Consider the following 25,143-nt stretch of genomic DNA (forward strand, 5'->3'; position numbering starts at 1 on the left):
TGAATGAGAACACAGTAAAGCACGAGGCACACACGAGCATTCACTCAAACCTTCCGGGGCATCCCCTCTGCGGGACACGGGGACACAGTGAGCACACCCAGTCTCCTCGCTGCAGGGACGCTCCTACCCAACAAGTGAACACGCAGGTTCCCTTCCAGGTGGTCAGGGCTGAGGGAGGGAACCACAGGGGCTGCGAGCTGGGGGAGGGGCGCTAGCCCAGAGGAGGGAGAGGGGGGCAGGCAGAGGGACGAGCAGACGCAAAGGCACAGGACACCTGGAGCAGGCGGTAGGCAGAGCCCAGGGCACAAGGGAGGGCCCTGGTGGCAGCAAGGTCAGACAGGGAGGACGCTGGGGCCCCCTCGAGGGCATCAGGTGGGGCAAGGTCAAGCTGAGGGCCATGTTCTGCACTGAAGCAGTGAGTCTGGAGGTTGCGGGAGCCACCCAAGCAAGAGAGCAGAGGACCCAGAGCAGAGATCGGGAAGTGACGCGCTGGACACAGCAGGAGGCAGAGCCAGTGAGCCGCCACGTGCGGTGGCCTGCCACTCTGTGACATCTAGAGAGCGCTGTGCACCTGATCCCTCAGTGGCGCCATGGGCGGGGCGGCAGCATCACTCAGACCTCGTGGAGGAGGACATAACCAAGGGGCAGGGACAGCAGGTGAACCGGCCAGCGCTACCCAGCGTGTGGGCGGCACAGTGAGACTGTGCCTAGTGTCCCGGCCTTAGGACGCCCCTTCCCACCCGGCTGCTGTTCCAAGGGCACACTTCGCTGCCAGGGCCCAGGGGCTGGCCCCTCAGAGGGACGGCTTTCTGCCCAGAACAGCCATCTTCAGAGCAGAACTTCCGAACCAGTGCACTTAAGTCCAATCCTGAAAAGTCTGCTGCAAAGGCAGGCAGGCGCGGCCGAAGGAAGAATGCCCACGCCCCCTGGGGGAGCGCCTGCGCACTGGGGCCGCACCGTGCATTCTCAACGCTTCCTCCCCAGTGCCCCCTGCAAGGCGCACCTAGGCTGACACCACACCGCTTTCAAAGCAGCCAAACACCGTTCAATGGCTGTCTCTCTTCAGCTGCCCAACTCTCCCTCCTGGGAAGCCCTGGTCCTGAATGGTTCTTCCTTCCCCCAAGGCCCAGCGCACCCCCATCTCCTTGGTGCCATCTGCGCTAAGCCCGATGCAAGGCCAGGAGCAGACCTACATTTAACAGAGACACCCACACCCATTGCTGATGTACGTCCCATGCAAAAGGAGGCAATATGGCTCCTTTCCAAGTCTTCTGAGAGTCCACTAGTAGGATTTTATCCTAAGAATGCTGCTTAACAGCAAAAAGCATATTAACATTGATGTTTACTAAAGCACCAAATCAGAGACCACTTTAATAATCACCGCGGTAATGGTTTCGTGACTGGCAATAATCTGAAAACAGTAATTAGAAGCCTGTGTGGAAGAATGGGAACCATTTATGATGTAACACTGGGCAAAAACAAGGAAAGGCCACAGAATGACACAAACCAACGTGAACAATATAAATTCACGCTTGCATGTGATTACCAAATGAAGAGAAATACACAAAGCAAAATATTATCATTCTGTAGAATCCTGAAGGATTTTTTTTTTACCTTTTTTTTTTTCATACTGTCACATCATCTTCTGGTTAAAATTTTAAATTCCTTACCAAGGAGAAATCAATCAGTCACTGCAAGTTCTAAAGCACACTGGGTGCTCTTTAAGAGATTTTAATTTTTTTGATGCAAGGCAATAAACAGGATTCCCAATCCCAGCAGAGATGAAGTCCAAGCTTTCACACAGGGTCTGTGTATAAAGTAAGCTTACGCTCCCTGTCCCACGGGGTGTGCGCACACCCACCCTGCGGGTATGAGGACGACGACCCCGGGCCTCTGAGGTGCCGTGAGGTCAGGCAGGGCTCCAGGGACAGCACTGGACTCGGGAGCTGACAAATGAGTTCTAGCTGCAGCTCTGCGCCTCTTTGCCACATCACTCTGGGGGAGTCCAGTACCCTCTCTGGGTCTCAGGGCCTCCATCCACAGGGCAAAGAGGATGGCCTGGCCAACTGCCTGAAGTCTGACCACTTGCTGGCTTGTTCCTGGCCCTGTGCTGGGCAAGGGACAGAGGACTGACGGGGACCCGCTCCCGTCCTTTTTCTGCTACCCTACACGGCTTCTGCAGGGCTAGACAACAAACCCACAAGCAAATGCAAAACAGAATCAGTTTTCAAACCTACTGGGATGCTTTTCAGATCCTGAAAGACACTGAGAGCCAGAGTAAGTTTAGATTCTCTTTGAAAGGATTTGCAGCAGTGGAATGATATGGACAGGGCTACATGGATGGGGGGGGGGCGGGGGGNATGGAGATCAAACAATCCTGCCAAACGTGATGGCTGCTTAGTGGCCAGGCCGCTGGCTCCCGGGGACAGTGTGCCTGCTGTCAACAGGGGGACACCTCCACGGGGCAAGGGCACCATCCAGAAGCCCCCGTGTCCCGCTGACATGCACGGGGGTACAATCTCAAGAGGTTAGGAGGTGTGGTGGGCCAGTACCGTGCTTGTCCAGCTGCAGGGGCCACTCGGGGACGCACAGGGTCTGGAGGGCCCCGGTGAGGGCCGCTTCCTGAGCCCTCCTCCCCTGCTCCTCCAGCTTGCTCTGCAGCGTGCTGGTGGTCTCGATGCTCTTTTCCAAATGGCTCCGCAGAGCCTGGATCTCTGTTAGGAGACCGTGCAGGTCGCTGCAAGGGTCCTGCCCCGTCCAGCCTTCTCCTGATGCCTCTGCAAACAAGCACAAAGGGACAACCTTGACATCTTCCGCCACTGAAGGGTCAGCCCTTGAAGGAGCGCAACAGGGTTTTGAACCCACCATCGCTGCCACCCGCCCCTTCCGAAGAACTAGGTACAATTTAAAGTAACAACTTGACTTTAAAAACAAAAATATCGGCAGACTTAATTGCTGCTATTCCGCAGGCTAAATAAGAGCTGGAAATTAATTTTCGCTTCTGGCCATAAAAGCCTTGCAAATTGCACACCAAACCCCGGAATTACGTCTGGTAGTAATAAAATCTATTTGGACTGGAATTATAGAATGAAAGGGGCTGATTTTAAGAGGCACAGTATATTAAAAAGGCACAACAGCAAAAATAAGAAAAGCGACTTGAGGAGAAAATGAAAGCCGGGAGGTGACCCTTTTCTAGATAAACTTTCAATAGGGAGAAACCATCTGGAAAATTAGCTAAAAAAAAAACCAAAAAACAAAAAACCCTACCACACCTCAAAATTGATTCTAAGACATTAGAGTTTACAGTCAAGTCCCTCTGCTCGGTATCCACCAGAGGACCGGGGCCACGCACCACGTCCGGGTACCGCCCTGCAGTGTGGCAGGCGCGCCACACTGAGGTGCTCAACGAATGGGCGAAAAGACACACACACTAGCAGGACACGCAGAATCAGATTATCTGTGAGTATTTACTGTGGCCCAAGTCGTGCAGTACCTGATTTCCAGAAATGAGCTCAATTAATTCTCACGACCCCACAGAACAGGCATCGGGACACGTTTTATGGAGGGAGAGCCAGGCCCAGAGGGGCGAGGTGACCCGCTGACGGTCCCAGGGCCCGGAGCCAGGCAGAGAACGCAGGCCTCGGCTGGCCTCACTCCCCAGCCCACGTCCTCCCGAGTTCCTCGCTGCGTCAGAAGAGGAGCGGCCCGAGGGGAGTGGGCCCCTCTGCCTGGGAGGCAGCATTTCAGAAAGAGGGCCCAGCCCACAGCCTGACGCGGCCACCCCAGGACGGGAAGCCCTCGGGCCGGCGCGCCCAGTACCTCCGGGCCTCCGGTGCCCCGCGTCCAGCTTCGCGCACACCTTCAGCTCCACCCGCAGACACTGCAGGAGCCGCTCGTTCTGGGAGAGCAGCTGCTGCTTCGACTTCACCTCCTCCTGCGCCCTAGAGCGGCCCCACGGCCACAGGGGAGAGACGTTACTTCTGACGCGCGGGGACTTGCTCTGACACCACAGCTGGCAGGGTGTGGACGGGACTGACCAGCGTGGGAGACGGTTCTAGTCCCGGCCACTCCTTCCCGAGCGCCCCTCCGGGCTCGGCCCGGGCGTGCGGCATCTACCGCGTGCCGTCTTCACGCCCAGAGCGGCCGTGCTCCCAATGCTCAGTGCACGGGCAGGACGTGAGGAAGTGAGGCTGCACCCGGGGGCGCAGAGCTCGGGAGGGGCCAGGACTGCGCGATGGCAAGACAGTGCTCTCGCTCGGTCAGCGCACCACCCTGGGCGACCGAGGGGGACGTCGGTAACACTGAAATTGCGGGCACCCACGAGGGCCGAGGGACAACTGAGAAGGTGGGACACGACAGAGGCGAGGGGAAACTGCAAAGGGGGCAGTCACTACGAGCCCTTTCAGTTCTAAGTTGGACTCACGTCCCTCTGTGCAAACTCTCCCCGCGGCTTCCCGGTCACTCAGAGTGAAACCCGAGTCCTCACCTGGGCGGCGAGGGCCGGCGGGACTCGGCACCCAGCCTCTCCTGTCCCCCTTCGGCCTCCCTGCTCTGCCCCGCACAGGCCAAGGACACCCCGCCCCAGGGCCTCCACCCCTTCACTGCCTGCCAGTCGCCGTTTATTTCAGAGAGGGTCCCCCCCCGACGTCCCCTGGAAAAAGCCAGCCATCTGCCCCCATGGCCCTACCCTCCTCGCCACCATGATTCTGTTCCCTGTGTCGTGTGTGCCTGAGTGCGGGCTGGCCTTCCCCGGCACCCGGGCAGGGTCAGCGCGCCCCGGGGCCACCTGACCGCTACCTGCTCAGCTCGCTGCGCGTGCTGCACACCTCCTGCAGCAGCTGCCGGCTGTGCCTGTCCTGCTCGCACACCTCCCTCTGCAGCCTCTCGTTCTCCTCCTTCAAGCAGGCGTACTCTCGCCGAAGCAGCTCGAGGTTCGCAGCCTTCCTGGAGAGGGCCTCGCGTAATTTCTCATTCTCCTTCTGTTTATCTGCGAACACAAAAAACAGCGCCACTGAGAAGAGACACCATTTGTTTTTCCCAACGCTGTTACGCAAATACGGCCCTTCAGCTCAAGCACTCCAGGAATACAAAACAGAATGAGATTTAATCTGGCATTTATGATTTTGGCATTCCAATTATCTTATGCATTTTGGGCAGATAAATCTGTCAACATCAAGGCTGCAGATTAAACGTCACTGGGATGAAATGGGCCTGTTTAATTTTCTCTACAATAATGGGCCGCGCAAACCTAGTTACTTTGCCATCGCGGAGCAGACCATGGGTATAAATTACAGACAGAGGCAAGAAACAGCCCCACCCTCTCTCTGGCAGCGGATGTGAGGAAAGTCTGCGCGCCCCCCCGTAAGGAGGCCAGCAGGGCTGCGCCAGAGGCACCCTGGGGCCCCGTCTGCGCCTCAGCCCAGGACGGCGCCTCTCCCGAGTGCCCAGAAAACATGCCGGGGCCTGGAGATGGGCAGTTAAGAGCACGACCTGGAGGCAGAGTGCCATGTTCAAGTGCACTCTTCTGTCTACCGGCACCAAAACCTCGACTGAGTATCTTCACTTCTCTGTGCCTCAGTTGCCTCTCACGTGCCGTTGTGAGGATTAATGGAGATACTGTGCATAAGGGCTTAGCACGGGGCTTCACGAGCGCCGTGGAGGCTGGCAGCGCTCCCCAGAGCCAGCTCTCGGCCGTGCCGCTGGCGGTGGCCCCCAGCCCGCAGCTCTGGCCGCAGGCCTTACGTCGTGACCACCTGCAGATGCACCATCTTATTCATATTCAGAGCAAACCTCCCAGCTGGGTACGATTTTCTCCCCATCTTCCAGACTGGAAACTAGGCACAGAGAGGTTAAGACTTCCTCCCCAAGGTCCCAGAGCCACAGAGAGGCAGAGCCACGGTCCAGACCCAGCTTTTCTGGTACTCCTCTTCACCCTGACATGCTCATTTCTGAGCCAGCGTTCCCCTCCTCCTTCACACTCCAGCCACAGAGAGCTTCCCACAAGTCCTGACCGGCATACACTCTCCCTGCCTCCAATCCCGAGGCCTCGGGCTGCTCTCCTTCTTCTACTGAAAAGGCCCTGGCTCTTCTAAACCTTACACACCTCGGCTAATCGCTGCCCAGCCTTCTGGACTGAGCTCTTGAAGCTGAGCCTCTCCTGGGTCCTGTGCCCCCTGATCCTGTCTCTGTCACACCTGCCCCTCGTGGCCTTTGTCACACCTGCCCCTCAGGGTGGCCTCCGTCACGCCTGCCCCTCGTGCTGGCTCTGTCACACCTGCCCCTCGTGCTGGCCCCTGTCAGGCCTGCCCCTCGGGCTGGCCTCCGTCACGCCTGCCCCTCGGGCTGGCCTCTGTCACGCCTGCCCCTCGGGCTGGCCTCTGTCACGCCTGCCCCTCGTGGCCCCTGTCACGCCTGCCCCTCGGGCTGGCTCTGTCACGCCTGCCCCTCGGGCTGGCCCCTGTCACGCCTTCCCCTCGGGCTGGTCACGCCTGCCCCTCGTGCTGGCCCCTGTCACGCCTGCCCCTCGGGCTGGCCTCTGTCACGCCTGCCCCTCGTGGCCCCTGTCACGCCTGCCCCTCGGGCTGGCCCCTGTCACGCCTGCCCCTCGGGCTGGCCTGCCACGGGTGGCCTGGCTGCCTCTCCAATCAGACCACGGAGTCCCTCGACGGAGGGGACCGGATCTCACTCATTTCTTATCAGTCTACACAGGCCCTGACATCTTTGCTGAGTGAATGAAGGGTCTGTAGAAGCTTGCATTCTGTCCCTTAAGCCAATAGCAGCATCAATGTCCTCTAAGGAGAGTAGAGAAGCTGGCCCACGTCCCAGCTCTGCCCATTTCTAGACAAGGGCCCACAGGCCAGTCAACTCCCCAGGCCTCGGTTTCTTACCTGTAAAACAGGACTGATAATGACTCCTTCCAGAAACAGTGTAAGTACTGAGAGAGACTGTAGGTGAAAGCTCTTTGGGGGCTAAGCTCCAAAAAGAAAAAATTGAGAGAAAGGGTCTTCCTAAGAAATATTAGGATGCCCCTGCCCACCGTAGGGAGCCTGTGGATGGCACTCTGGCACAGTATGCATGTCTAGCCTCTCTCTCTTCCACCGGAAACAGAGGCGAATGAGAGGCGGCCGTATACTGATTACAGGCACCGTGCTAAGGGCTTCACAGGGTAACTCTCACAGCTGTGTCATTTTACAGCTAAGAATACCGAGGTTCAGAGAGGTTAAGGGACCTGCCCGAAGTCACAGAGCCACAGAATTTGAACCCAGGTTGGTCAGACTCCCATGCATTCTTCCCATGCCACAGAGGGCCGTGGGCATCCAGCCTGCAGACGGCGCCTTTTGCTCCTACCTCTGGATCCCTTGGCGAGCACGGTATTGAGAGCCTGGTTCTGCTTCCTCAGGAAACAGATCTCTGATGTCAGAGAATTATGCAGCTCTGATCCATAAGCAAAACTGTTCATAGAACCTATAAAAACACACATGCATAGTGATTTATGGACAGTTTCCAGGTCAGTATGGATGGAAGTTTCTAGAAAACAGTTTTAAACGATGAGGAAACACAGTATGCAATGGAAATCACTGAAGCAAACCAGATGAGGTATCACAAGAGCCCAAAGGGAAGTACGAGTGAGCTTGAAAGAGAAGGCAAGAGGCACCCCTCCCATTCTTACCAGCCCTAAGAGTGAACGGAGGTGAGTGGGTGACAGTCTTAACGTCCACGGATGTCTCTCCTGGGGTCCACGCCTTCAGTGGACCTCTCCACTGAGGCAGCTCCCGGGCCACGGAGCCAAAGCTGAAGTCTTCCCCTTTCCTCCCTCACCTCCCTAACCTGCCTCCCGTAGATATTATCACCACCACCCCTAATGCGAGCTGACAACCTGGGGCCATCCTCAACACCACTCTCTGGCACCGGCCGAGCAAGCAATCGTGCCTGCTGGCCCTTCCTCACTATCACCTCGGACGCCAGCCCACTCTATTCTGTCCCCGTAGCTGAGTCGCATCACTGCGCCCTGACCTTGCCCCCTTGCTACTCTGCCAGTGGGGCTGCACACAGTCCACTCAGGTTGTTCTCTGCTCGGAAACACCTGATGACCCTTCACTGGGAAGACAGACAAACCAGTCACAAGGCCCAGCCTTCAGATCTCCATTATTTCACTCCACAATCTCACGCACACCCCACTCCGTCCCCATCCTAGACTCCAGCGTCCTCGAATGCAGCCAAGCTGAGCGACTTCTGTGCCCCCAAATACCGTGCGGTGACACGTCTTCTCAGATTCTGTACAGTGAGGTCGTGAGGTCTTTACTCTCTGGGCCTAGAATGCCCAGCTCCTTCTTCACCTGTCAAAGTCACAGTTGTCTTTCAACTCTTAGCTCAAGCTCACGGCCTCTAAGTATTTACCACCAAAGATCAGGGTCTAAAACCAGACAGACCGGGATTGAGGTCACTTACAAACTCTGAACAGTTTCCTCGTCTATAAACACCTGCTGAGGCTATGGTCTCTCTCTGAAAATCCTACTCCTTCGTCTGGCCGGACAGCGGCCCTGACGCTCCACCTCAGCTTCCGGCACCTGCACCCTCTACAGTGTCCAGAGCATGGGACCGTGCTACCCCCCGCAGAGCACGGGGCTTCCTGCATGAGGCAGGCAGTCACCTCCGTCCCCCCCGCCTTCCTTACTACACCACAGAGCCCAAATGCCGGACCCCACTCTCCCTGACTCCGGCGCAACTAGGACACGGTCGGGTGTCACTTCCGTTCAACAAGACCTGATGGGAAGCCTGCTGGAGGCTTCTGGGAAAGATCTCTCACCCGGATGAAAAGAGAAGGATGGGGGCAAGCCCCACCCTCCTCGTTCCCGTGCTCTGGACACCGTCCGGAGAGGACATGGTGCGTATACTGACTACGGTCTCACCAACACTAACCCTAAGCCCTGCTATCATCTCACTGAGTCATTAAACCCGCCTTGGAACTGCTTGCATCTGGATTCCTTGTGATGGAAGACAACAGAAGTCTCCATTGTTTACACTGCTTTTTACTCATATTCTGTTCTCTGCAGCTGAAAGCCTCCTGGTCCACAACTGATTACCCGGAACGTTCCAACTCCCCATAAGGAAGCTATGACATCAGACCTCCCAGAAGCCAAAGTGCCACACTCCTTCCACACTATGGCACTCCCTCTCCTCAGGTTAATGATTCATAAATCGCAACGTCATGTAATTTTTTCATTCACACATGTCTCTCCCCTATGAACTCTGCTGTCTTTTCAGAGACACCTGGGTTTGAATCACGGCTCTGGCTTCCTAATAGCTAGATGACCTCAGGTACATCACATAACTTCCCCGAGTCTCCACGAGCCCGATAAAAATGATCAATGTTGTTATTATTGCTGCTATTATCAGCTGTATTAATATCATGATTGATGACAGGCTCAAGCCAAAACCAGGACCCAACAGCCATCTGGTGAACAGGACACCTCCTGCATGGGAAGTCTGCTCTGACCACAGCTGGGCTGGTCACTGCTCAAAGGAAGACTCAGGTCAGAAAAGGGCTCCTGACAGAGCCTGTGTCAGTGGGGCCCACAGCCGAGCTAAGAGGCCAGTTTGCTCTGAAGGCCATCACTACCAGCTCCCGTAAGTGACGACTGACAACAAGCCACCACGTGAGATGACAGTTTTTAACAACACTCCACCTCCACATTACAGAGTCAGGCCTTTCTCAAACCCGTCTCCCAAGATGAACACCTCACAGCAGGGGGGAGGTGGAGCCACTTTTATTTCTTTGTCTTTTCAGAGACTGTGACAGCTGCGGTGAGAACAGCATGGCCCCCCAACAGCGTAAACACTTCATGAACGCCTTTTTTGTAAACCTACCCATCGGAGTGAATTACTCTCCAGAGCAACTGCCAGTTTCATTGTAGCTGGTGGCCATGTGAGCCCCCAAATACTTCTATAATTGGATTTGCCAGGAATAATGTAAAACAGAATGAATCTAATTCAGGCATTATCAAGAGTGAATGTGAAGGGCCCAGGCATGTATTTCTTCCCGGTGTTTGATATGACTAATAACTCTGGTTAATCAATTTCCCTGGGGGTGAGAGACAGGGAACGAGCTGGATGGGGGGGTGAGGTGGAGGCGGGGGAGGGAAAGGGAAAGAGGTGTGGGTCCACTCTGTTTACCTCGCAGACTGCAGCATGTACAGTACTCTGGAAAGATCCTTCCAGGCTGATGGCTACGATGGACCAGGGGTCCAAGGACTCAAGTGATGTCACCGAGTACATCTTTCTAGAACTCAGTGATTTAATCTCTAGAAATGTTTGGGTCCCCACTTGTTGCCAAGTTGTGCCGTGTCAAACTAATAATGCCGTACAAAATAAAATAGTAAAATAACATGATCAAGGCAAAAAAAACCCACTTACTGAGTGAGGCACAGAACAACACCCTGGTCATGGCATCACCTTATGGAAATCTCACCATGACTCTGTTTTATAAAATAATGAAGGCCGGGAGAGGCGGGCTGAGTTGCCCCAAAGTCCTCCAGCTAATAAACAGAAGAGCTGGGGGCCACGCTCCGCCCAGCCCAGCTCCCCAACCAACTCGGGCTGTTCCCAGGGCACAAGGCTGCTCTGGAGACACAGTCTTCATGCAATGAAAACAATCTCTTTGGAACAACAAGGAGAGATGCCCAAAAGTATATCGTTCAAAGGAAAAAAAGGTACAGAATAGCAGACATAAAGTATTTTACTTTCTGGGGGAGGGAAAGAGTAAGAATATATATTTGTGTTTGCACTGAAAAACCACCGTAAGGATGTGGAAGACAACTAGCAGGGGTGGGAGGGGAGGGGGAAGAAGAGGAAGGATGGGTCCAGAAGAGACATATTACGTTCTGTACCATGTGAACGTCTCCCTTGTGGAAAAAGATATTTTGAAGTTCTGCATGAAGAAGATTCCACTCAGCTCTAACTGTGTTTACGCAGGAATCATGGCGACCTCGTAACGGGCGTGTGAGACTCTCCCCCAACTGCCAACGTGCTCATACTTTTAAAATCCAAGACTGACAAAAAGACAAAATGCAGCTCTGCTTTATTTTAAAATCCTGATCTGTTTCTCTGCAGCAACCAGCGCCACGTGAGGGGCCAAGCACACAGCCCAGGGTGCAGGGGCCGGCAGCCTCGTTCAGTGCCCAGGAGATTGCCAGGCCCGGGGTGCCCGCTCCATGCCAGGGGCCATGCAGGCCCCGGCTTGTGCCCACTCACCCCGTTCTTGTCGCCCCAGGATAAGACGGGGACTATCGTCCCCACTTCCTGAACACACGACTGTAACTAGCACATCATAGTATTTCCACAACATTAAAGGAGGTCACCGTGGAGGTGAGCGGCAATGTCAGGATGTGAGTTGCAGTCTCCCCAGCCGCCAGCATGAGTCCTCGGCGCACAAAGGGAATGCCCATCCAGGCAAGTGCGTCCCAGACGAGCACGCGCAGGCTCCCAGGAGCCCCCTGGGCAGGTCCTTCCTTACCTTGATCAAAGTCACACCCCTGGCGTTCCAGTTGTCCCCGGAGTTTCTCATTTGTTTTAATTGATTCTTCTAAACGTCTCCTCAAGCTTCGAATTTCTTGTATATGCTCCATTACTAAGTCTACGGGAAGGAGAATATTTTTAATGTAAGGTCTGAAGCCCCCAACAAATTGAATAATTTACAGATTATGCAATGATATCGAAATTCTAAATCGTGCTGGAAATATTAAGTCAGTGACTGGCGATTTCTTCCTAGACACGGTGAGGCTGGGTGAGTGCCCAGAGCCCACAGACACAGTTCTGCAATGACTGTCTGCAGCCCTCCATAAGAAGGGTGTTTTACATCACACGGAAAAATTATATTCCATACAATTTTAATGCTAGCTCTAATGCAGCCCTTTACTCTTCTAAATATCAAATATTAATTTAAAGTTCTTTATGGTGAAACTAACAGATCACTTTCAAGTCTGCCTGAATTGCCTGAGAGTTGATTAAACTACCTTCATAATGAATCCAGATATTTTTGAGACTAATTCTCTGAAAAGAATATATTCATCCATTTATCGCCTCCTAATTTAAGCCTTAAACATAAAGCAAAACAATAATCCCCATGCTAGTGAAAACTGTACGAAGGGGACTCTCAAGGGCATATCCTGTTCGTGTGAATATGAATGTGTGTGACTTTTAGGAACTATTTTTATCATTAGCCTTAGAAGGGTTCTTTTCCAATGTCTTTCCCCAAATAAGTCTACTTCTAGGAATCTATTCCAAGAGATCACCAGACATGCTGACAGCCGTGTGCCAGAATGCATGAAAATGTTAATCTTGAGCACTATATGGAACGCTAAAAACTAAAAATAACTCCAATTATTAAGTAAGCGGTATTATATCCACCGTGATGCAATATGACACAGCTACTGAAGTTATATCGTGAAGATCATGCAATATCGCAGAAAAATTGACACAAAATGATTATTCAGCATAATTATAACTCTACTAAGAATTTACAGACAGAAAAGACACATAAACACACCAAAAAAGAAAATATACCTAAATATGAACAGCAGTGGCCTTCAGGTGTTAGATTTGAGGTTTTTCAAAACTCCTATACTGTATCTCAATATAACATTTAATCAGATGTAAAAATTTAAATCTCCCAAATGTTCTAAACTGAGCATGTCCTATTTTTCTAGCCTCTGCCACATCTCACTTGAACAAAGAAAGGAGACACGGTTGCAATCTCAAGGTAGCTCCAGAACCGGCCTCTAAAGCATAACCACGTTAAGTATCCAGAGGCAAAGCGAATGCCTCGAATTCATCAATTAGGGTACACTCGGTATGTCTTCGTAATGTTTGTTTCAAAACATTATACTAATGTTATGACCCAGTTTTAATTCCTCCAAAACGACTTTCATTTAAAAGTAGCACAATGTTACAGATCTTTTCCTAATTAAATAGTAATTCTGCCAGGAATCTGAATGTTTACGAGGTGACTTAATTCCCAGGCCTTCAGCGGTCCCTGTTAATGCCAGAGGCACGGCCAGTCATTGGGGGAGCGGACGTGCCAGGCCCTTGCTGCAACAAAGATCTGGCGGCCCTCCCGGCCTGGCCCTGCGGCCCCGCACATCTGCCCACAGCCAGTCAGGACCGAGTGAGGCGGGAACTTATCTCCTGCGACCGTGTCCTCCGTGCGGGTTCCTATCCGCATCGCCTGCTGCGTGCTGGCTTCTGGGGAATAACACCCAGCAGCCGTCGACACACGTCACCTCCTACTGAGTGTGGCCCAGGGCTGGAATCAGCACTCGGGCTAGAGGAAACATTCCCAGTTGAACTGGACACCGCTTATTAATTATGCAGCCCTAACCGAGGAGAAGGAAATACTACACGCGTCTTTACAAAACAGGAGAAAAATACCTGTCCCTCTTGCAATAAATGTCCTTCTGACAAATGCTGACTCTTTAAAACCATAAATCCTGCAAGAAGCAACCACTAAAAACCTCATGTGTATCTTTGGCCTAGTGGGTCCACTCTACAGAAACCAGGGTAAGAAAATGCCTGAAATGAGGGGAAAGAAAGCTTCGTGTTCAAAGATATTCCCTGCAGCAGCGTTCGCACTGTGGGATCTTAGAAAGCATCTGAGATGCTCAGCACCAGGGAACATAAGGAAAACCGCAGTTCAGCCTTCGACGGACTATTCTAAAGCCACCGAAAATGATGTTGTGTAACAACATGTCAGAAAGCTTATGATACAATGTCAAGTGAAGAAAGGAAAACCACTAAATTATCTCTCTACTTAGAATAAAAACACGACAAAAGGAAAAACAGATGCAGAGACCAAAAGTCTGAAGAGAAGCAAAGCAAAAGAGCTAAAACTGAGTTTATTAGGACGGCTCCAGAGAACACTGTCCCCATTCAGGAAAAGTGCGTGGTAAATCACCGCGAGGTGTGATAAGCCCAAGGTCATGGGTGCCCAGAATAATGAGACGTAAAGGAGATGCCGGAAAGGTTCTGTATTGGAAATAAACCAAGGCTGGGGTTGGGAACACGTGGGAGGGTAGAGAAAAGAGGGGCAGGCGAGAGAAAGCAGAGAGAGGTGCCCAGCACCACAGCAGATGGGTCTTGTTTTAAAGAACAGGGATCTCAAATCTTCCCATTAAATGATCTGGCTTTGCTGCGTGGTAGCCCCCACTGCCTTGCAGTTCATCAAGCCCTCAATCCAGTTTGTCTCTCCCACGAAGGCCTTGTAGGAGCAGCCTCTGGGGCTCCTGGAAAGGGACTGAGCTCCATGCCAGGCTGACACAGTGCAGAAGGAAGTGCAAATAGGGACAAGGAAACAGCTCATAGGTCTGACCCACATCAGCAGAAGGCAGATCAAAGAGCCAGAAATAACCGAGAGACCCAGGACACAGAAATTCACAGGAGTCACACAGGGACACTGCTGGAGAGCCAAAGAAAGCAAATCTAGGTGACTGGTTTCAAGAAGACCCCAGTAACACCTCGTTATATCACGCATGTATATTTCATGCTCAAGGTATGTTTTCAAATTGTGCTCCTCTGGGCTCACAGTAGAATAGAGAAGCCTCAGAAGCCACCAGGGAGGATGAAGGCTCTACCTGCACCTCTTTTACGTTATGAGGCCTCCATGTAAAGTTTCATCTGAAGAAAAAGGAGGGGTCTGTTGCTAAAAAGGATTCTAATTTTTGAAAACCACATTTTATGTGATCAGGTGTCAACAAAGAGCTTTTAGAAAGGAGGTGCCAGTGTCTGATTTGTGCTCTGCATCCGTTCTGGGTGCCCCGCAAACAACCACTGGAAGAAAGGGGAGACCAGAGGACGTCAGCTGAGGTCCAGAATGTAGACCAAGGGTCAGAAAACTGTAGCTCGTGGGTCAAACCCACCCACCAGCCATTTGGGTAAATAAAGTCTTACTGGAACAGAGCCATACTCATTCCTTTACATTTTGTCTATGGCTGCTTTCTGCTACAGCCACAGGCTTGAGTCATTACAAAAAAGACCATATGCTCCACAAAGCCCAAAATATTTACTATCTGGCCTTTCTCAGGAAAGATTTTCCACTCCCTGGTCTATACTATCCCTTGGACTTCTGAAATACATTGACGTATAAACATGAATCCCTACCTAACACCCCAATGGGAGGTCATGAAGACCGTAATACAGAGGAGGTCAAAGGTAGCTCTGGCAAGAGCTCTGGGAGGCTCATTCTGCCAGCTGAGCCCCTGGGCCACGGTCAGAGGCAGGATAAGGGACTGACCCAAAGGACGAAGGGTCACACACTAAAGGGAAATACTGCAGATCTAGAGAACTACAAGATATCCAGATGGGAGTGGGGTGGGGGGTGAGGTGCTCCGGGGAATCTGTGCAATTCAAAGCAAGAGTCTTCAGAGTGGCAGTGCCTCGGAGAGAGACTGAAATGAACAAGAGGAAACTCACCAGACCTGGAACAGACACCTACCCTCTGCTTCCCAGCCTGTTTTCCGCCACCGCGAGAAGCGCAAGGAGATGGCAGGTCACATAAGAAGTCATCGTTAAGAAATAAAAATGACTCTTCCCCAATCACCAACACTTTCAACAACCACAGCTTTCCCTAGTGATAAATGATAGTCTGAATGACCAGCTCTGGCCCTGCCAGGATCTCCTCTCATCAGACAAATATTCAAATGTCACTACACTCTGCTTACTCAGGCAAGATGGCAAATTACTGTTTAAACCAGGAAACCTTGTTTGCGTCCAAAGTGCTTAGCAAAGCTCAGCTTACCTTGAGAAAAATGGTTTGCCATTACCGAGGTCTTCCCGGTCTCGCTGTCTAGCTTCTGGTCCCGGGAGAGGACGGAGGACTTCTCGGACATTTCATAATCGGACAGCGCATGAGAGGCAGAAGGCTGAGGAGACTCAGGTAGGATGTGCTGGTAGGTTACACCGTCTTCCTCAATCCTTGACCAAAGGGATTGGAAGAGAAATCATTTCCCACACAAAGGCTCCAAGTCAGGACCATGACTTGGGAACAAACACTTAAGATCACTTGGCCCTTTGTAATTTCCCCATTTGTCCTGGAGCCCTTTTGCTTCCCCAGAGAAGTTTTCAGTGAGGACACTCTAAAAACAAAAAACACTCGGGGGCCTGAGTCTGGAGCCAGTGAAGGAGGGGGAGCTGCTGTGTGGCTTACAGGGAGGGACCCTACGACAGAGCACGAGTCGCAGGCAGCCACTCATCGAGCGTTCCTGGTGTGCCAGGCAGGTCAGATGTACCACCGACAAGGTCTGCACGGAAACCCTCTAAGGCAGGGACAACCATCCTCATTTGGAGCTGGGGAGCCCAAGGCCCATCACAAGCTTGCTCGCTGCCTCACAGCTTTCTAGGTGGCAGAGCTCACACTGAACCCAAGTCCGTCTGGCTCTGGGACCCCAGGAGAAAGTGGGAGGCCAACTCAAACCCATGAAGTGGCCTGATGGGTTTAAAAATCTCAAAACGCTCAGTCTCCAAGCAGGTCCCCAAACCAGCATGCTGGCGATCATCTGCTTATTAGCCTGTTTTTCCCAAGAGCACCTAAGCCATAAGGAAAAACACCCTGAACTCTGTGAAAAGTCCACATGAATCTCCATTATAGATAAGCTCCTTAATTTAAGCTCTTTTTTTCCTCCTGATTTTTCCTATTACTTCTTGTCTCATTATTCATGAGCTCAGACAAGAGCAAAGGACTCCAAAGACGCAACGCATTCATTAACAGGTAAACACCAGATGCAACTTCACCCAGACAGCGTGATGGATGCCCGGGCGGGCCGCTGCTTGCAAAAGTGCTGAACGGGCCAAGGGCACCCATTTAATTAGCTTAGGAGTGACCCGTGTGAGTGCTAAGCCTACAGCTGAAAAAGGCAGAACAGAAGGAAGAGAAACAGACCTGTCAGAAGCGGGGAGGGTGACCCACGGTGGAGGGGGACTGAACGAGGCTCCCCGCCCCCGGCAGCCCACGCTCCAAGCAACCACGGACGTCGTTCACAGCAGCGAATCTCTCGCCTGGCCCCCGCTTACCCGCCTTCAAAGACTCCCCGCCTCCTGCAGCACAGAGCCTGGGCTCCCGACAGAGAATCTCAGAACCAGTCCAGCAAGGACTCTCTAGCCTTGACCCTCCCGTTCCCGGCCCCAGCTCACAGGGGCCACGTCTCCCTTGCCTCGCACACAGACGCTCTCCAGCCACCCCTGCCTCTGGCCTCGTCCTTAGATCTCAGATAAGACTGCCTCCACTCGGGGAGGCCTTGCTTGCCCCCTCCACGGCCCACCACCGCGGTGTGACCCGTTACTAGAAGGACAGAAGTAGAGGGTCAGAGCAGGAGGGATCTGCAAAAATACTGCAGTGGGAAAGGAGTGTTTCTTCTGAGCCCACAGAACCTCGGACAAAAGTGGCCTCCAGGAAGCTGTGATGCCTCCCCAACCACTCACTCTGATGGAGTTGTGGCCTTCGTGATGCCCATGAAATCTTCAATTCTGCGCCCAGGCTGTCTATGCTTCTTTATTTTACCCCCAGAAGCCCAAAAGGTCACTGCTCTAAAGAGGAGGGAAATACCTCTTGCACTAACAACAGCCAGAACCTTTAAGCAGTAAACAGAGGAGGATGAGACCTTGACATACCCCTGTGACCCACCAAGGCAAACTAAGAAAAGTGTACGCTTATTCCATGAACACTTTGTGAATCCCAACAATGCGCTAGACAGCCGGGGCTGGAATTCACAAGGCACCGTCTCTGTCCCCAAAAGGCAATTTGCAGTAATAATAAGAGCCCAGGAGTATGAATGATTCAAGTTCAAATCCCAGCTCTGTCTCTTCACGGCAAACATGCAACTCTGACCCTCAGGTTCCTTGCCTAAAAAAGGAACAAAAACGCTTGCCTTGTAGGGTCAGAAATAATGACTGTAAATGCCTAGGGCGGCAGCGGACACACACCAGTACCCAGGTAACGCTAGCTGCTCTCCTCTTCTGGGGGATTCTGGGAGCGGAAAGATAAATGCAGGAAGTATTACATCGCCATGTGCTAAGTGCTGGAATGTGACGATGTGCCAAGTGCTACAGGAAGAATCACTGACCCTGGGATGTTGTGAGAGAAGGGCGCACGGGGGACAGCCAGGTTCACTGCCACAAAAACTGACTGCCGAAGGGCTTTCAAACTAGAGCGGGAAGAAGCAGAGCATACGGCTTGTGTCCAGGCCCGGGCTGCAGAACAGTAACAAGTCAGGTAAGACTGCAGCCAGAGGAATGGGACAGAAAGGTGGGTCAGACCGAGCAGGGCCTCAAACGTCAGGCTGAGGCCTGTGAAGTTTAGCCTGCAGGTACCCAGGGCCCGACAGAAGGAACGTGTCGTCCCAGTCAAATAACCTAACAGAGAAATGCCATGCGAAGGACCTAAAACAGCGGCCTCAGGACCGCAGGAAGCACAGCATGAGCTTGCTGGTTTTGCGAGGGCACCGTCAGCGTCCACAGGTGTTTACGCTTTACGTACAAGCCGGAGCCTCCCTGAACAGGCGGGAGCCTCGGCGTACCCAGCAGCCCAACCGACCGCAGCCTTCCTCCCGAACGCCACACTCACCTCTCCGTCGGTTCGTTCTGGGTGCTCATTTCCACTTCAACGCATTTCCCTGGAAGCGGAAAGAACATCAAGAAGGAAAACAATGAAAACACACACACACCCCCAAGCGATCCCTAATCGTCTCTTACTCATACATGTGCAGGGGCCCAGTTCCATGTGTTTAAACACTCTTTGTAGCAACCCCGGATATTTAAAGCAGGATGACCAAGCACACGCTCAGAGCGCAGGCTCCTCCTTCATCACTGCTCTGTGGCACCAGTTCTGCAGAGAGGGGATGGCCCTGAATCTAAAACGCAATCACAGGGGTGCTGCTGGGTGCATGCTCTTTTTCCTTCTCTAAAACTAACAGAACATACGCTCATTTCGGGCAACGGGAAGCAGAGACGAGGAGAACACAACACTGCCCGGGTGCCCACGGCAGACAGGTGGGGGGCCTCCTTCCACCCTCTGCCCCACGCACTTTGGCACTGCGCTGTGGCTTACTTCTTTTCCCTTTGTATTTTATTATTGGAAGCGCTTTTCTTACTGAATTTGCTTTAGAAACGTGACTTTGAGTGGCTGCGTTAGTATTCCACTGTAGGCATGCATGTCGCCAGTTTTTGCCGGCCCCCTTATTTGACATTTGGGTCATCTCCGATTTTTCACTTTTGTAAATAAAGGAAATACACATCTTGGTACATACGGCGTTATCTGCATGTAAATGATTTCCTCAGGAAAGACTCTCTGAAGTGGGATTAGCGGGGAGAGGGGCATGTGAGTGCAGCTGAACAGGCCAGCGCCTGCAGCACGCAAGCGGCGATGAGAAACGGCAAAAGACGACAAAATAAAGCTCAGGACGTAGCCGGGAGGACGCTCGGCTCCCCCTGCACGGCCCCGTTTGCTGTATGAAAGGAAACACGGGAGCCCAGATTTCAAAGAGACTAACAACTTCATGTTAAAAATACTTCAGAACTCTGGGAACTGCAGCCTGGGATGAGCTCTTTGAAGAAGCTAACGTGTGTGTGGCTAAAGGAAAAAACAAACCCTTCTGTAGCCGTACTTGAAACATGAGACTATAATTAAAGTGCACCCACACATACCATTTTCAAAACTACTCCTAAGAGGGAAAGTTCTCGAACACCACAGCGCAGAGGAAACGAGCACCGGGGCCTCGTGCGTCTGCCCTGAGCCCTGTGGTCTCCACTGCGTGCTCCCCGGGGCCGGCTGGTGCTGCTCTCAGGGCCCCTCAACACCCCAGCAGGACAGCCGCGGGCACCAAGAGCCTGCGCGACATCCCGAGGGCTTGAGAGCCACCTGCTACCGCAGGGTGTGGGCGGGCACCGGGGAGAGTCGGCCAGGTCCCCAGGATCTGGTGCCCGGCCCCGAAGACGACTCGTTGGCACCAGCCGCGTCCAGAACAGTGTCAGGGTTTCCAGTTTACAGTGAGGAAGGTCTGACGTGTCCTCGCTTACTCTGCTCAACTCGCGCTCTGTCACCTCCTTGAATGTGTGCTCCAGTTAAGCTAGGGATTCAGAGATGGCCTAGAGCCAGCTTGACTGCAAAGCTAGGTCTTGAGCCTCTTGCTTGCATCCTGACCAAAAACGCAGCAACTCCACAGCTCCCCAGAAGGCAGAGAGAGGCTGACGGGCCTCTCTCACAGTGGACATGTTCCACTTTCTGTGCTCTGCGTTCCTGGTCACGAGGGGACATCTCCATGTGACTGGCTCCATTCCCGAGACGCTGACTGGCAGTACCAGGCTCCAAGGCCTGTGAATGGGCAGGGACGAGGGTGTCAGAACTCAGCATTTTCCACCTCGCACCCGCACGGGGCTGCTTACCAACATTCAGCTGAGAAGGTTCTGGCCCTAAAACCCTGAGAACGGGCCATCTGCCCAGCCCGGCCCTCCAAGGGGCTTAGCAGCCGATACATATGAGCCGAGCACGCATTAACATCACGCCTCAGCGTACAACTGTTCTCCAGGAGCAGACACACGCCTCGGAAACCGCACGGGGCAGGGCACCAGCGGTCAGGGGCAGGCTTTAGGCACTCTGGGACCCCTGACCAAAACCCCATCTTCTAACTAGCAAAAAACACAACACAAAACAAACAAACGTCTCCTCAGTTCCTTAACAAAACCCACACCGCAGAAGGAAGTGCCCTGAGACCACACAAGGCATGAGTTTCTGTCTTCAAAGAGGACATCCTCCGAGGAGTCTGTAAGGACTCAACAACTGTACTCCGCCCATTCCCCCGCCAACAGCCAAGTTCTTGAAAACCAAATGACAGGTGGGTAGTGTGGGATTCACAGGGACATCATTACAAGTGATGCAGTGAGCTTCGTGGTGGAAACTGCCTCACACAGGTGACAGGTGCCATCTGTCCGGCTGTTGCGAAAGCTCAGAGAGCGTGTCACGAAGGCACTGAAGCTTCCACCTTGCAGACAAACCTTACTGCTGCACCGAAAAGCTGTGTAGTGGCGAGGGCTTTGTCTTTTCACGTGAAAACACACCCAGTTACTTGGTCTGTATCTGAACAAGAGGATTATCACGCAGGACCCGCAGGACCGGCCAGCCTGCCCTCCTCCCTGCGCCGATCCTCCGTGGACGCCGCATGCATCTGGGAATAGTACTGTTTCCAGCTTGAAACGGTATTCCTTCGCTCAAAATCCATCACTCGTAGAGAATCCAGTTCAAGTATCATAGCCCAGCATCTCCTCCATGACCTCACGTTTCTTCCTCTCCATCCACCAGTAATTTGTAGAACATACTCACATTGCTCCTTCCAGGTGCCTGGGCCGGACACCGAGGATGCACCGAGGATGAATGAGGAGCCATCCTACCCTCAATGAGTTCACAGCTGAGTGGGGACGAGGGACCCAAAAGACAACTGCACCACTGGGCTGTGACAAGGGGCAGCACGGGATACCGCGGGAGGGCGCATAGAGGAAATGAACATGACCCAGCCTGAGCCATCAGGGGAAATTTAGAGGCGACAACAGACAGATCCTTGAGGCAGGAAAGAACTGCTGTATGAAGATAAGAAGCAGCTAAGGGGCTACGTGGAAGGCAGACCCCAGGGCTACTTAGGAGGAAAATGTTCCATTTTACCGGATAGCCTGGCTTACTGTGCTGACTCGACCCCACGTGCTCCTAAAATACCTCTCCCCATTGACTATGAATCCTCCCAATATGGAAGGTCGAGCTCCCATACCCCTTCCTCCTGGAAGACTTCCCTTCAGAGCTCAGAGATGCCACTCCCTCCAAGCCCACACTATGCAGGTCAGACAGAGTCAGAAACCGAATAGAGGGGAGCCCTAGTGTATGATCCAAACCACAGAAAACTGTCAGTATCGTCATCAAATCCTGGCTGGGCACTACATGCACGGCCCCAGCCTAGTTTGGAAGGCCAGGATGAGACAAGGCCCCTATCTTCCAGGAGTTTATGCCCCGAAGAAATAAAATATGCTCACAAGAAATCACTGTTGTCACCTTCTGAGCTCCCAAGATTGGTCAGGCAGGACACCAGGCACTTGAAATGATCTAATTTAATCCTCAGAAAGACCTCTGTGAGACAGGTACTGTTCCCTCACAGAGGAAATCTGACCATTAAAGGGATAAGAGAACCATAAAGCTGAGATTTGAACTCAAGTCTGTCTGGCTCCAAAGGGTCTGTTCCGTCCACGCTGGCAGAAGTAACTGTCACGTGCAAGCTATGAACAACCCAGAATAAAAACCCAAACAGTTTTGCTTCCACCCAGGGTGAACAAAGACAGCTTCCTAGAGGACAGACAGAATTTCTAGAAGGGAAGAGAGAGTAAAAGCCTTCTAGCAATGGGACTGGCTTGAACAAAGTCCCAGAAGTGGGTAGATGCAAGCAAGGCCTGTAGCACAGAGCACAGACCGGGGCACCCAATGTGACAAGAGTGTGAGAAGCATGACACCATGAGGGTCAGGGGTTAGGCTGCGGAAGCAAACTGCCAGGGCCCAAGTCCAGACCCTGCCACTCCCAGTGCAACCCTGAGCAAGTAAGTTAGCTTCTCTGTTCCTATTTCTTAAATGAAGGTGATGGGGGCACCTGGGTGACTCAGTCAGTTAAGTGTCTGAACTTCGACTCAGCTCGTGACCTTGAGGTTTGGGAGTTTGAGCCCCGCATTGGGCTCTGTGCTGCCAGCTCGGAGCCTGGAGCCTGCTTCGGATTCTGTGTCTCCCTCTCTCTCTGACTCTCCCCTGCTCACGCTCTGTCTCTGTCTCTCTCAAAAATAAAAAAAAAACATTAAAACAATTTGAAATGAAGGTGATGGACAGTACCTTCTCCTAGGCTGAGAACAATACCTAGCATACAACATGCAGCTGCTAAAGACCAGCCTTCCTCATGGTTTCTCCATCATCATCATCATCATCATCATCATCATCAACATCAACATCATCGTCAGTGAGAGGGTTGTGGGCTAGACAAAGCAGACTGTGGGAGGCTTTGAAAGTAATGAACGGTTTAGGTTCATCCCGGCAGGCAGAGGGGAGTCGAGAAAGGACCCCAGCGGGTGCCTTCTCTTCATGTGGCTAAACCCTGCCACACCTGGTGAGCTCGCGGAGGAAAGGGGTCACCTCACCATCCTGCCCCATCTCCCCCAGTGCTTACTCAGAAACACCTGACGACAACGCCGTCTTCCTGATTTATGCTACTGGCCGGGACTGGACAGGGACACGGTGGAAAGCCTGGGGCTGCAACACCAGTTCTCCATCTGCTTTGGCTCCCAACCCACATTAAGAATCTGAACATTGCAGATCCTCATCTCAGAAAAACGCACACAGTCAGAAAAATCTTGCCGGGTTCTGGACCCCTAGTGAAATCCCTAGCTTGGGAAGCTACAAAACAAACCCGGCTCTAATCCTTACAGGGAATAAGAAACCGCACCATCATCCTACCAACTAAATATTATTCAACGAAAGCAGGGATATGTGCAAAGATTCCAGGATGGTGTTCTTTTAATGGCCCCAAACTGGAAACCACCAAAATGCCCACCTAATGGGAAACGATTAAGTAAAGTACGGCACATTCACCCAAAAGAATGCTCCAAAGCCACTAAAAGTTATAATGTAGGTTAGTATTTATTACCTACAACTGGACAGAGGGAAAGGTTGCAAACAGTTCTAGTTCCGCAAAAAAAAAAAATATATACACGTATAAAACAGATCTGAAAGCATAAACTCCAGGGTGTTCTATTTTGCTGTAATAAATAATGCAATTCTAGGAGTCTTTGCTTATCTGTTATTCCACAATAAACATGTATTGCTTTGTATTAATAAAAAAAAGGTTACATTTAAAATTTTTAGGAACTCGGGTGATGCAATTGCCTCAAATATAAAACTACTTTATCCTACGCTCCTTTCACAATGCGGGAGCCGGACCCCGCGGACAGCATCCAAGAAAGACCCGCCTCGGTTATATTTTACTCTCTAAGAAAGAAGTTACAGTGAGGTACCTGAGACTTCTATGCTTTTTGTACAAGAAGCTAAAGTTCTGTGTTTGTGTTGTCTGCTAAGCCTTAAGTGCTTCTACTTCCAGAATCCACAGGAAACAAGACGGGAGACCTCCCTGAGCTCGTCAAGGTAAATAACTAGAGAATAAATCCAGGTGGGGTGCTGGATGTGGGAGGGAGGGCCGCTGGTGCCAGAGGCAGGCTGACTTCTCAGCCTCCCACCTCCTCAGGCCCTGGTTTGCAGGAAGAAGAGAGACAAACAGAAAACTGCCTCGGGCCTGGAAGCTACAGCTCTATCTTGAGGGCCTAGTTATTTCTCCAATAATACAATGAAAACTAGCTTATTTGGAAACCCTTAGCCAGGAGAAAGTGGGTTTCATAAAGCTGGGAAAAGTCGGTGGCTCCTGTATGCTGCCCTCATGGCCCCGGGGGGCTGGTCCCAGAACAGTCGATCTGCAACAGGCCGGAGCTGTTGGGTCCTGTAAAAACTCGGGAAATGCTCCCTGGACCCAGAAGCCCAAACTATCCCACGTTCTAGCTTGAAATTAAGTTGAAGATACATGGACCCTTGTGAACCATCTGTTTCTTACGTATGAAGACACAAGAACCAAGGTCAAATTGTGGTTTCACCAAGTCAGTTAGAACTTCGAGCAACTGGCTTTCCTCTGTAAGGCTAAGTTCCTCCAGTAAAACCGGGTGTTCTGAGGAGTAAGCCCCCAGCTCGCAACAGGTATGGCTACTAGTAAGCACACAATGCACGTGAGCCACACACCCACCACCAAGTCAAGGCTTTGTGCTCCTTCTGTAACTCTTACAACTCACACAGGGAAGCCTTTGATTCTGAGCAGAAGGAACAGGACCTGACTTACATTCTGAAAAGATCCCTCTGTCTGTTGTATGGAAATGGCCTGTGGCGGGACACAGGTGGAGGCCGGGAGGCCAGGGAGGCCAGGGAGGCCAGGGCTGCAACAAGGTGGTGGAAACTGGTCAGATCTGCAGTACGTGTTGAAGGCGGCGCCTCAAAGGGGCGGCCAGTGGGGTGCGAGGAGAACTGGCTCTGGGTGGTGTCCCTGGTGT

The 25,143-nt window shown here is 52.3% G+C and overlaps 1 protein-coding gene across 3 annotated transcripts in view; it reads right to left on the reverse strand.

The window, feature by feature from the left end:
• Positions 1 to 25,143, reverse strand: part of CDK5RAP2 (CDK5 regulatory subunit associated protein 2) — a 166,169-nt gene that overhangs the window by 13,371 nt on the left and 127,655 nt on the right. For all 3 annotated transcript variants that reach the window (XM_077769943.1, XM_077769941.1, XM_077769942.1), the window contains 7 exons: positions 18,608 to 18,656; positions 15,788 to 15,963; positions 11,513 to 11,632; positions 7,348 to 7,464; positions 4,798 to 4,987; positions 3,820 to 3,941; positions 2,553 to 2,777 (listed from right to left, as the gene is read on the reverse strand). In XM_077769943.1, the coding sequence (XP_077626069.1) occupies positions 2,553 to 2,777; positions 3,820 to 3,941; positions 4,798 to 4,987; positions 7,348 to 7,464; positions 11,513 to 11,632; positions 15,788 to 15,963; positions 18,608 to 18,656 (999 nt within the window). The remainder of the gene's footprint in view (positions 1 to 2,552; positions 2,778 to 3,819; positions 3,942 to 4,797; positions 4,988 to 7,347; positions 7,465 to 11,512; positions 11,633 to 15,787; positions 15,964 to 18,607; positions 18,657 to 25,143) is intronic.

The sequence above is a fragment of the Crocuta crocuta genome, unplaced genomic scaffold (genome assembly GCF_008692635.1).
Source record: "Crocuta crocuta isolate KB4526 unplaced genomic scaffold, BGI_CrCroc_1.0 scaffold95, whole genome shotgun sequence".
Taxonomy (NCBI): Eukaryota; Metazoa; Chordata; class Mammalia; order Carnivora; family Hyaenidae; genus Crocuta; species Crocuta crocuta.